This window comes from Nanorana parkeri, unplaced genomic scaffold, assembly GCF_000935625.1.
Source record: "Nanorana parkeri isolate BGI_ZX_2015 unplaced genomic scaffold, ASM93562v1 scaffold2327, whole genome shotgun sequence".
NCBI classification, from domain to species: Eukaryota; Metazoa; Chordata; class Amphibia; order Anura; family Dicroglossidae; genus Nanorana; species Nanorana parkeri.
In genome coordinates this window covers 14,687-27,677 of record NW_017308595.1, presented here as the reverse complement: position 1 = coordinate 27,677, position 12,991 = coordinate 14,687, and the positions used below count along the sequence as shown (strand labels likewise).

General features: G+C 47.3%; 1 protein-coding gene across 1 annotated transcript; it reads right to left on the bottom strand.

Moving 5' to 3' along the window:
* Positions 1-6,625: 6,625 nt before the first annotated feature.
* Positions 6,626-12,991, bottom strand: LOC108801412 (gastrula zinc finger protein XlCGF67.1-like). The gene is made up of 3 exons (XM_018573306.1): positions 12,390-12,991; positions 12,022-12,233; positions 6,626-6,636 (listed from the first exon to the last, which is right to left on the bottom strand). Exons 1-2 carry the CDS (start codon positions 12,989-12,991, stop codon positions 12,083-12,085), a joined length of 753 nt encoding a protein of 250 aa, XP_018428808.1. The 3' UTR covers positions 6,626-6,636; positions 12,022-12,082.

Here is a 12,991-nt window from a genome sequence, read left to right as displayed (position 1 = left end):
TAAACATTCGCCCCCCCCCACCCTGCACGTTAAACATTCGCACCACCCCACACTGCGTGTTAAACATTAGCACCACCCCACACTGCTTGTGAAACATTCGCACCACCCCACACTGCGCGTTAAACATTCGCACCACCCCACACTGCGTGTTAAACATTAGCACCACCCCACACTGCTTGTGAAACATTCGCACCACCCCACACTGCGCGTTAAACATTCGCACCACCTCACACTGCGCGTTAAACATTCGCACCACCTCACACTGCGTGTTAAACATTCGCACCACCTCACACTGCGTGTTAAACATTCACATATTGACATGCGTTGTGTTAGGGCAGCTCAATGTACCACAACCGATCAAAGATTGTGCATACAAAATTTTGTACATGTCTCTGCAGACTGTCACCCCTCCTCTACCCTCTGCAGACTGTCACCCCCTCCCCTCTGTCTCTCCTCCTGTCACTCCTCCCCTGTATCTCTGCAGACTGTCACCCCTCCCCTCTCCTGTATCTCTGCAGACTGTCACCCCTCCCCTGTATCTCTGCAGACTGTCACTCCTTCCCCTCTCCTGTATCTCTGCAGACTCTCACCCCTCCCCTGTATCTCTGCAGACTGTCACCCCTCAGCTCTCCTGTATCTGTGCAGACTGTCACTCCTTCCTCTCTCCTGTATCTCTGCAGACTGTCACTCCTTCCCCTCTCCTGTATCTCTGCAGACTGTCACTCCTTCCTCTCTCCTGTGTCTCTGCAGACTCTCAACCTTCCCCTCTCCTGTATCTCTGCAGACTGTCACTCCTTCCTCTCTCCTGTGTCTCTGCAGACTGTCACTCCTTCCCCTCCCCTGTATCTCTGCAGACTGTCACTCCTTCCCCTCTTCTGTGTCTCTGCAGACTCTCATCCCTCCCCTGTATCTCTGCAGACTGTCACTCCTTCCCCTCTCCTGTGTCTCTGCAGACTCTCATCCCTCCACTCCCCTGTATCTCTGCAGACTGTCACTCCTCCCCTCTCCTGTGTCTCTGCAGATTCTCATCCCTCCGCTCCCCTGTATCTCTGCAGACTGTCACTCCTCCCCTCTCCTGTGTCTCTGCAGACTCTCACCCCTCCGCTCTCCTGTATCTCTGCAGACTGTCACCCCTTCCGTGTCTCTGCAGACTCTCATCCCTCCCCTGTATCTCTGCAGACTGTCACTCCCTCCCCTCTCCTGTGTCTCTGCAGACTCTCACCCCTCTGCTCTCCTGTATCTCTGCAGACTGTCACCCCTTCCCCTCTTCTGTGTCTCTGCAGACTCTCATCCCTCCCCTGTATCTCTGCAGACTCTCACTCCTCCCCTCTCCTGTGTCTCTGCAGACTCTCATCCCTCCACTCCCCTGTATCTCTGCAGACTGTCACTCCTCCCCTCTCCTGTGTCTCTGCAGATTCTCATCCCTCCGCTCCCCTGTATCTCTGCAGACTGTCACTCCTCCCCTCTCCTGTGTCTCTGCAGACTCTCACCCCTCCGCTCTCCTGTATCTCTGCAGACTGTCACCCCTTCCCTCCCCTGTGTCCTTGCAGACTCCCACCCCTCCCCTCTGTCTCTGCAGACTGTCACACCTCCGCTCTGCAGACTCTCATCCCTTCCCTCCCCTGTGTGACTGTGTCTTTGCAGACTATCTCTCCTCTCCTGTGTAACTGTCTCTGCAGACTATCCTTCCTCTCATGTCTGACTGTCTCTTCAGACTACCCCTTCTCTCCTGTGTCTCTGCAGACTATTTCTCCTCTCCTGTGTGACTGTGTCTCTGCAGACTATCCCTTCTTCCTCTGCGACTGTGTCTCTGCAGAATATCCCTCCCCTCCTTTGTGGCTGTGTCTCTGCAGACTATACCTCCTCTCCTCTCTTGTGCGACTATGCCTCTGCAGACTATCCCTCCTCCCCTTAGTTTCTTTCCCTCCTGTGTCTCCGCAGACTTTCTCCCCCTACCCACTCCTGTGTCTCTGCAGACTCTCCCTCCTTCGCTCTCCTTTTGACGTAAACTAAGTTGATATTCTTGCCGGCCTCTAGAACATAAAGACTATCTGTATGATAAATAACACACTGAGAACTATACCAAATATAAAACAATATTTACTTATTTTCTCAATTGTGAGACAATTTTAACAATCTTAGTCATAAAAGGATTTTATTTACATCAACATATCCCTTGACATCCACGGTACTGGACTTTTGATATTTCCTGGTCTTCTAACTCTTCATTCTTCAGGACTTTGTAGTCTTCAACTTAAGGATGAGGAGGTGGATGATCTTCTCACTACCACTTGTGTGGAGGTCCATGTAGTGTGTTGAGACATTGTCCACATCGGCTCACCACATTACAAACAGCTCATGAGTAGAAGGAACGTTGATGGGTTTAGAGGAACGAGCATGTTTACTTTGGCTCAAAATGTTGGATAATATGACCTACGGCCAGATGTTGGTCTTCAGCATCTCTGTTGTTGGTTAAGATGTCCTTCCTACGTAAAACATTGCTTATACTTTGGACATTAAAGCACCTTCACTTCAGAGCTACGTCTACAGTGGTTATTGAGGCCTCCTCCACTAAAGAAGTATCCGCCACACTAGGAACATGAACTCAAAGTAGGCCATCTCTCCGGTGAGACTTCTCTGTTGGCCAACAATGTTGAGGTTTTGAGAAGAAGACTTTGGTGTCTAAGCTGGTGTCAATTTTTTGGTTCCTAACCAATAAACGATTGATCACACCATGAACCTTGACTTATCTTTTCACCCATTGTCATCACTCTGATGTAAGCAGCGTTCATTGTTCTTCTTAAAAAGCTTTAACTGCTTTCATTGTGAAGTTTCAGATGTTGGGCAAGACAGTATTTCTGCTTGAACTGTTTGCCACATTCCAGACATGAAAAAGGTCGCTCATCTGTGTGGGTCCGCTCGTGTTTGAGGAGTGTACCTTTCCGTGCAAAACTCTTCCCGCATTCTGCACAAGTATGTGGCATTAGACCAGTGTGGGTTCGCTGGTGTCTGTTGAGTGTTCCTTTCTCTTTATAGCACTTTCCACACTCTGAACATGAAAAAGGAGACTCCCCTGTGTGAACTCTGAGATGTATCGTGAGATAACTTTGCCGTTTAAAACACTTTCCACATTCTGGGCATGAAAAAGGCCTCTCGTCAGAGTGAACTCTTTGATGTTCTACAAGACCTACGTTGTCTCTGAAAGACATCTTGCACTCCGGACATGAATAAGGGTGTCGACCTGTGTGCTGGTTGTGATGTCTAAGGAGATGTGACCTTCTAGTAAAACATTTATCACACTTGGGACATGGAAACATCTTATTGCGTCTACGTTTAACAGTACGTGATTTGTTTGGAGAAGGTTCCTCAGAACTAGATGTATCTGATGACCCGTCCGCGAATTGAGGTTCTGGATTGATATTTGGGATATGAGCATGGGATCGACCAGAAGATTCCTCAGGGTTAAAGCGAACCCTTGACTCATCCACATGATTACTTCTGCAATGCATAGATCGAGTAACGGGCTTCACTCCTGAAGAACATTGGGCAATGTCGTTATCTCCTGTGCCGTAATCTGGAGATGAAATAGGATTTTCCTTTAAGGTACTCTGGACACTGTGCAAGCCTGATGAAAATAATGTTAACAATAAGTCACAGTGTGCATACCTTTTACATTAGGGAATAGAAAAGGTGTTCAGTACAGTACTTTCTTGTGGTGTACTCTATCTTCACCACATCTGTTGGAAACATGACGTTATATTGAGGACTGGAGATGGACCTTCATATGGTGTACAGTATCTCCTCCTCATTTGTTGGTCACATGACATTATATTGAGGAATGGAGATGGACCTTCCATATGGTATACAGTATCTCCTCCTCATTTGTTGGTCACATGACGTTATATTGAGGAATGGAGATGGACCTTTCATATGGTTGAAAGTAAGTACTAGATATTGAGGTCTTCAGGTGTGGCCCTTGACACCACTAAAGGGCCACATGTTGTAGTATGTTAATTGGGAGAGTTATAAGATTGACTTTTAGATCAGAGAGGAATTATTTTATCCTTGTTGGAGCAAACTGGGCCAAGTTCTGTATAATTTGTCTGCCTTCCAATGGCTTTGCTGTAGGTTTAGGATTATTTTTTTCTTTGTGGTGAGCAAAGAAAGGAAAATGAAAATGTGACCTATTTCTGCATTTAGTGTTTATGACTTACTTGTGTCGATATGTAGAGAAGATTCCTCCTGTTTACTCTTCATAATCATCTCCCCCTCCTCCATAGACTGCTGAGCTCCACTCACCAACGTCTCTTCTTCTTCCTCTTTAATCTCAGCTTTGATGTTTTTCAGTTCCTCATCCTAAACCCCAAAGATGATAAAATACATTTATAAACAAGAAATCACATAGAAGAAAGTCATCTCATAGCTTAGAATACATTTTAGGTCTACATGCTGAGTTCCACCTACCTGATCTTGGTGGGGGGCGGTGTGATGTTCCTGTGTGGGATCCCGGGAATACAGAGGACGGGGACATCTCTCTGGTGGGTTCCTCTTACTGGATCCATCTGTAGGAAACACACACACTGACTGAATACATTGTTTCTATGTGTGTATCAGATGATGGGGGATCTAGGTGGACCCTCCGTACTGCTCTCTCCTCTTACCCGGTGATGTGAGGGGCGGCTCATTCTCCATCACGACGTCCTTGTAGAGATCCCGGTGTCCTTCTAGATACTCCCACTCCTCCATGGAGAAATAGACAGAGACATCCTGACACCTTATAGGAACCTGACACACACAATGATACCGTCACCACCCAGACACATCCCTTGTCTGTTCCTGGATCATGTCCCAGAATTCCCGGCACCGCTCACCTCTCCTGTCAGCAGCTCGATCATCTTCCGGGTGACTTCTAGAATCTTCTCATCATTCCTCTCAGGTATCGGGCAGTGAGTTGCTGGCACTGTAATGGAGGATGGCTCATGGGGAAGGCTGGTGGATCTCGTCTGGTGTTTGTTGTGCATCTCAGATGTGTTTTTAAATGATGCATCAGGACTGCTACTTCGTGTTCGTTGTTCACCAGATATCTTCTTTACCACTTCATGACCCTGTGAAAGAAAGAGACGGTACAAATCATTACTGTCTGTTTCCAAAATCTGCTCCACCTCTAAAGCCAGGTCTATCTTTTATTAATAGAGATAAGAGTGATGTCACGTGACCTCCCAGAATCCTCCTCACCTCTTTGGTCAGCAGGTAGATGATCTCCACGGAGAGGTTCAGCATTATATAATTGAAGCGATTTTTCTTCTTTTCTGGTTTTACATATTTGGGGATTTGGTTGTCCCCCATCACAACGTCCTTGTAGAGATCCCGGTGTCCTCCTAGATACTCCCACTCCTCCATGGAGAAATAGACCGAGACATCCTGACACCTTATAGGAACCTGACACACACAATGATACCGTCACCATCCAGACACATCCCTTGTCTGTTCCTGGATCATGTCCCAGAATTCCCGGCACCGCTCACCTCTCCTGTCAGCAGCTCAATGATCTTCTGGGTGACTTCTAGAATCTTCTTGTTGATTTGTTCAGGTCTCAGGATGTCCATTGGAGACACAATGGTGGATCTCTGGTTCTGTCTCCATTCTGCTAACAAACAGGAAGGGTTTTTCGGAGTGTTCTGCTCACCAGATTTCTTCTTCTCTACGGCACAATCCTGTTGGTCAAGAATTTCATAAATATCAATACAAATGGTAATATTGGCTCCAACATCCCCAGAACCTCTCATGTGTCCGTCATGGGAATTATTTTATTTTAGTAGCTGCAGAAGGAAAGGTCAGCTGACATTCTCATCAATCTAAACTTCTACAGTCAGGCAGTGGTGACCTCCCAGAATTCTCCTCACCTCTCCGGTCAGGTCTGTGTTTTATGAATAGAGATCAGAGTGATGTCATGTGACCTCCCAGACTCCTCCTCACCTCTCTGGTCAGGTCTGTGTTTTATGAATAGAGATCAGAGTGATGTCATGTGACATCCTAGAATCCTCCTCACCTCTCCGGTCAGGTCTGTGTTTTATGAATAGAGATCAGAGTGATGTCATGTGACCTCCCTGACTCCTCCTCACCTCTCTGGTCAGGTCTATGTTTTATTAGAAGAGACAAGAGTGATGTCATGTGACCTCCCAGAATCCTCCTCACCTCTCCGGTCAGCAGTTGTATGATCTCCAAAGTGAGATCTAATATCTTCTCGGTCGTGTGACTCCGGTCCATGTTTTGAATTGTCCACACAGACGTTCTTCCACAGCTGGTCTGGTTTCTGGTGACAACCGATCTGAGAATTGGACAATACAAACACATAATTATGAAGCTCAGAGGTGACACCGGTACCATAAATTGGGCAGCTCCCAGGGACAGCCACTGGTGGAAAGCAGGAACACCAGACCAATGATGACCACACAAAGTGGAAAGTTGGAAATTGACTGCAAATGATCTGATTTTCAGGCTGAATCGGGTCAGGCCATTGCAAGCGAAAGAAAAGGGAGGACCAGGAAAAGTGGAGTTCCAAAGTCCCGAAAGAAAAATAAAATAGACCAACCAAAGAACTGTAGAGAGGATTGCAGAGATGGGAAGCAGCAGAAGCTGGTAGGGGGCAGACGGAAAGATCAGACCTGCTGCTTCTGGACACCTCCACATGCAGGGAAGGAGTACAGGAAGTATTGCCAGGAAGGAGCATGGCCACCTCATCATAACAACTGCAACATGTGCTCTGTCACATGATCAGCTACATACTGGCAGCCATTTTCTAGTAGCCGGTTTGCACTCCCAGCCATTGTGTACTGTAGGGCCTGCATGGTACGAGGTGTCCACAGATATAACAAGGTCATATTGGTCAGGATGGAGGGTCTCCAAAGACTGGGGAAAGGTTGGGGCGGTACTTAGAGTGGTCACACTGCCCCCCTTACCATTTACAATATATTAACCCTTTGCTGCCCCCTCCCAATCATAGTACATTAACCCTTTACTGCCTCCTCCCATTCACCGTACATTAACCCTTTACTGCCTCCTCCCATTCACCCTTCAGTGCCCCTCCCATTCACCGTACATGAACCCTTTACTGCCTCCTCCCATTCACTGTACATTAACCCTTTACTGCCCCCTCCCATTCACTGTACATGAACCCTTTACTGCCCCTCCCATTCCCCGTACATTAACCCTTTCCTGCCCCCTCCCATTCACCGTACATTAACCCTTTACTGCCTCCTCCCATTCACCCTTTACTGCCCCTCTCATTCACCATACATTAACCCTTTACTGCCCCTCCCATTCACCGTACAATAACCATTTACTGCCCCCTCCCATTCACTGTACATGAACCCTTTACTGCCCCTCCCATTCACCGTACATTAACCCTTTACTGCCTCCTCCCATTCACCGTACATTAACCCTTTACTGCCTCCTCCCATTCACCGTACATTAACCCTTTACTGCCTCCTCCCATTCACCGTACATTAACCCTTTACTGCCTCCTCCCATTCACTGTACATGAACCCTTTACTGCCCCTCCCATTCACCGTACAATAACCCTTTACTGCCCCCTCCCACCCACTGTACATTAACCCTTTACTGGCCCCTCCCATTCACCGTACATTAACACTTTACTGGCCCCTCCCATTCACCATACATTAACCCTTTACTGGCCCCTCCCATTCACCGTACATTAACCCTTTACACCCATTCACCGTACATTAACCCTTTACTGCCCCCTCCCATTCACTGTACATTAACCCTATACTCCCCCCTCCCCCCCCCACGACACACAACCTCTACTTATTAACCCTATACTGCCCCCTCCCATTCACCGCACATTAACCCTATACTGCCCCCTCCCATTCACCGTACATTAACCCATTACTGCCCCCTCCCATTCACCGTACTGATACGTCAGAATCGGGAGTCTCCAAACAAGGCCTTTCAGATGAGATTGTGAGTCCAAATTGATGAAAGGAAAGGTGCTTTTTATTCACTGCAGTGAAGAAGAAGATACAATACACAGAGACTCGGCCCATGTGGGCTGAGTGCAAAGAGGAAGCGTCTTCTTCCTTTACAAGCTTTAGGCAAAACACTTTATAATCATGAATCTGCATAAGGTCTAGGCGTGATGTTATAGCTGTAGTCCAATCAAAGCCCATATCTTCTTAACAGCGAGCTAATAGTCAAATGGGTGTTACATCATGTGACTGACACTAAAAGGGAAGCGGGTAGTAGTCCGCCGTGACAGTTGCTGGTCCTGACCACAAAAGTCTATTCTTTGATCAAACAGGAAGATGGACGATCGGTTTCATCAGGCGGTGAATGTTGTCACAGGCTCAAACTTTGTTTCCTACTGCAAGAGAAAAAGCAAGTGCCTATAAGCTCTTAAAGTGGCACTATATATATATATTAGGGATGCACCGATACCGGCATTTTGGCAATTTTTTCCGATACTCGCCGATACCAATTACCAAGTACCGGAAGCCCCATTCAGGAAGCCAGGTGGCGTGTAAAGACTCGCCACTCGGCTTCCCGATTAACAAGAAAGCCGTCCCAGCCTGTCCCCTCTCACCTCGGCATGTCCAGCCTGTCACCCCCGGGGGCCCCTCCAGCCAGGAACGGTCTTCCTCCGGTACCCAGCCGGAGCCGTCTAGCTGGCCAATCATGGAAGCCGGGCACCGTGTAATGACGCGCCGCTCTGCTTTCTAATTGGCCACTATCAGAATGCCGGGCGCTGCGTCATTACACGGCTTCCGGATTTGCTAGCTTCCTGACCAATCGGGAAGCCGGGCAGCGCGTCATTGCACGCTACCCAGCTTCCTGATTGGCCGGGAAGTGGGCTCCATGCTCTCTCATCACAAGTGACGAGAGAGCATGGAGCCGCCTCCCGGCCAATCAGGAAGCCGGGCGCCGTGTAATGACGCGCTGCCAGGCTTCCTGATACATGAAGTACTCGTGCTAGGCATCGGAGCATTTGGGCGAGTACGAGTACTCACCCAAATACTCGGTATCGGCACTGATAACGATACCAGTATCGGTGCATCCCTAATAAATATATATATATAACTCAACATTATTGGACCCCTACATTTTTACTGGCTACATTAACCCTTTTAGTCTCCCCTGGATATACTGTATAAGAAGATTTGTAAAAATGCAAAAATACATTTTTTTTAAAGTCCCCCCGCCCCCCCAACGTGCACGCACATACATACACAAACGCGTCGGTGCGCTTCCGTGCAAAAACAAAAATTGTGCCGCACATGTTACATATCACCGCGAACGTCGGAGTGAGAGCAATAATTCTCGGCCCGTCAATCACTGTTATCACTAAACTGATGAGCAGTAAAAGCTGTTAAAGCGCCCCCTGTGGGAAATTTGGGGTATTGAAGTTTTTTTTGCGGCTTCACGGGCGCACGCAATTTTAAGGCTTGACATGTTTGGTATCTATTTACCCGACGTGACCCCCAACTTTTATATTTTACTCAAAAATTGGGTATTATATTCTGTTTCTGTGCACTAAATTTCTAAAAAATACCGGTTGGATAAACATTTGCACAAATACCGTGCGACATATAAAATTGCAACTCGCCTCTTTTTATTCGCCAGGGCCTCTGCTTTCAGAGCATATATCATTGTTTGGGGGTCTGAAGCTGTTTTCCAGCCATAAAACATATTAATATTAACCCTTTGTGTGACTCTGATTCACATTATTGCCAGTAATTGGTTGCCAGGACACAGGAGGCCCCGGGTTCAGTTCAACGAACCTGGATTGCTGGTTGGGTTCGGGGAACGTTCAACCAAACCGAACCCGGGCCAGTTCACTAGTCACGCGGGCCCCCCCCTGGATTTCACACTTCCTTTCTCCAGACCTTCTCTGTTTATAAGTTGGGGAATACCTGCGTTACGGGAACAATCCGGAAGGGCGCACAGTGCTCGGTTTTAAAATAACAATGTTGATGGAAATGGAAATACCTTCAGAGAATTCTATAGAAGATTGCACTGTATCTGTCCCAGCAGCAGCTCCTCCCACTCACCATCCGCAGCTCCTCCCACTCACCATCCGCATGCAGTCTCCTCTCCTCTGTAGTCACCAACACCCACTGATGGCGAGGGACTTATCTCCTTCCACCACTTCCCATGTGACATAGATTAACCCTTCCCTGTCCCCCACCCCTTCACTGTACATTAACCCTTCACTTCCCCCTCCCATTCACTGTACCCCACCCATTCACTTGCACTCCCAGCCATAGTGTACTGTTGGGGCTGCATGGTACGAGGTGTCCACAGATATAACAAGGTCATATTGGTCAGGACGGAGGGTCTCCAAAGACTGGGGAAAGGTTAGGAGGTACTTAGAGTGGTCACACTGCCCCCCTTACCATTTACAATATAATAACCCTTTGCTGCCCCCTCCCATTCACTGTACATTAACCCTTCACTGCCCCCCTCCCATACACTGTACATTAACCCTTCCCTGTCCCACTCCCATACACTGTACATTAACTCTTCACTGTCCCCCTCCCATTTCCTATACATTAACCCTTCACTGTCCTCCCTCCTACTCACTGTACAATGACCTTTTACATTCAAATGCCGCTTTACACAATTGAACATACCTCCTGAGACCCGGTCTGTGTGGACAGTATAGCAGCTTGCTGACCTGGCAGAAATCCACAGGCAGTGTCAACTCGCTAAGAAGACTCGGAGTGAAATCCAATGTAGTTTACTCCAGACTTGGAGGATGGCATGAATGTTTTCACAGAACAATATGCTTCCTGACTCCACGGAGGCAAAAACAAGAGTAAAAGACAGAATGAGGAAGCAGGGAGTGGCAACTAAGGGCCGGTCTAACAAGTCATGCAAAATAAGAGGAGGGAAACAATAGAAAGTAGCAAGACACAAAACATAGCAATCAACAAAGATAAAGGTCCCTTTGCTGTCCCGCCTTCCCTTCACTGTATATCAACTAGTGTTTCAGCTTGCATTTTAGATACGTGATGCATGTTGTGTATTCAATGTATATAGATGTAATAATTCACCAGAGACTGTCACGGTTACAGTTTGATTTTATTATGATCACTTATAAATGTACCCTTTGACTCGTGGAAATCCTGCTGGACCATTGCACAATGATATTTCTACATGGAATGTATGCACTGCATGGAAGGTCCTCTCTTTTACTGAGGGCCCACTTCCTCCTTATTACTGCAAAATATAACATTTGACAATTGGTATTTTTATTGCAAAGTCCAAAAACACATCAACCGATGGAATGGCACTGTGTTTTATTAGCAGCGTCAGTGGCTGTGGGATCTCTGATCGCTGAATTGGACCCCATTTCTCCATGAAACATTTCCCGCACTTTCTCCCGGGAAGCGGTTTCTCCGTTGCGTGGTAGTCCGAACGCTTAGTGAGGTCCCCTTTGAGAAATGTCAGCCATACACAGAACATAAAAAGGGCTTCTCACTGGTGTGGACTCTCTGGTAGGTAAAGATGTGTCGCGCTAGGAGCACATATAGGGGTTTTCAACATTGTAACATCTCAGGTGGACCTTAAAGTGGAACTACAACCTCCTAATCTTTACAGCTAAGAAAGGTGCCATATTTGCCTCTATCTGGATTGCAGATGTGACCATCTATGCCCCTAGCCGTATGAGGGCTGGAAAGTTTGGTTCAGAGCTAAAAGAAGTACACTGGCAACCTTAACCGACGTCAAAGTAACTGCGAGACCAGAAAAACGACTCTTAACTGCTGTGAGCCCGTTGGTGTCTTCTGAGGTGGGATTTCGTAGTAAAGGACTTCTTGCACTCGGAACAAGGGTAAGGTTTTTCACCGGTGTGAATTCTCTGGTGCTTGGCAAGAATCTACTTTTTGATGAAGAATTTCTCACACTCTGAGCATGCATAGGTCTCGCCGGTGTGAAGACTTTGGTGTTCAACCAGGTAAGTTCTTGATACGAACGCTTTCCCGCACTCCGAGCATTTAAAAGGACGTTCACCTGTGTGAATTCTCTGGTGAATAACTAGATAAGCTTTTGATGAGAACTTATTTCCTCACTCTGAACAGCAAAATGGCTTCTCACCGGTGTGAAGCTTGAAATGCGTACTGAGGGCTCCTTTTTCTGAGAAACTTTTCCCACACTCAGAACATGAAAAGGGCTTCTCACCGGTGTGAACTCTCAGGTGGTTCACAAGGTGTGATTTACTCGCAAACAATTTCTCGCACTCTGAGCATGAAAAGAGCTTGTTGCTATGTACCCTGCAGTGTTCAAGAAGTTCTTCCCTCCTTTCAAAAAACATCTTGCAGACTGGACACGAGAAGTCCTTTATATGCACTGTCCAATGTTGTTCAAGGCAGAACTTCTGCTTAAAACATTTGCCGCACTCTGTGCAGCAAAAAGGCCGCTCTCCTGTGTGGGTACGCTGGTGTTTAATGAGTATACCTCTCCGTGTGAAACCTTTCCTGCATTCTGTACATGTATGTGGCATTTCTCCCGTGTGGTTTCGCTGGTGTACAGTGAGCGAACCTTTCCGATTAAAACACTTTCCGCATTCTGAGCATGAGTACGGCTTCTCACCTGAGTGAACAGGGAGGTGAGACTTGAGATGCGACCTGAGATTAGCTTTCTGCTTGTAACACTGCCCACACTTTGGGCACGAATATGGTCTCTCGCCTGTGTGTACTCTCACATGTTGGATGAGGGTTTCTTTTTCGCTAAAAGATTTCCCGCACTCTGAACATGAATAGGGCCGCACTCCAGTGTGCAGGGATTGGTGTCTAGTGAGATGAACCTTTCTCGTGTAACATTTATCACATTCGGAACATCGAAAAATCTTTTTGCCTTTGTTCTTAACAGTACGTGATGTGCTGAGATCAGATTCTTCCAAATCGGAGAGATCTGCTGATCCACTGCGGAAACCTGGATGCGCGTCCAGTGAGTTGGCAGGATCAGACGGGGCCAT

Coding starts and splice junctions, on each gene's coding strand:
- LOC108801412 (XM_018573306.1), bottom strand. CDS start 12,991: ATGGCCCCGTCTGATCCTGCCAACTCACTGGACGCGCATCCAGGTTTC. Junction 12,234..12,389: donor GGCAAATGTTTTAAGCAGAA/GTTCTGCCTTGA, acceptor ATTGTTTGCGAG/TAAATCACACCTTGTGAACC.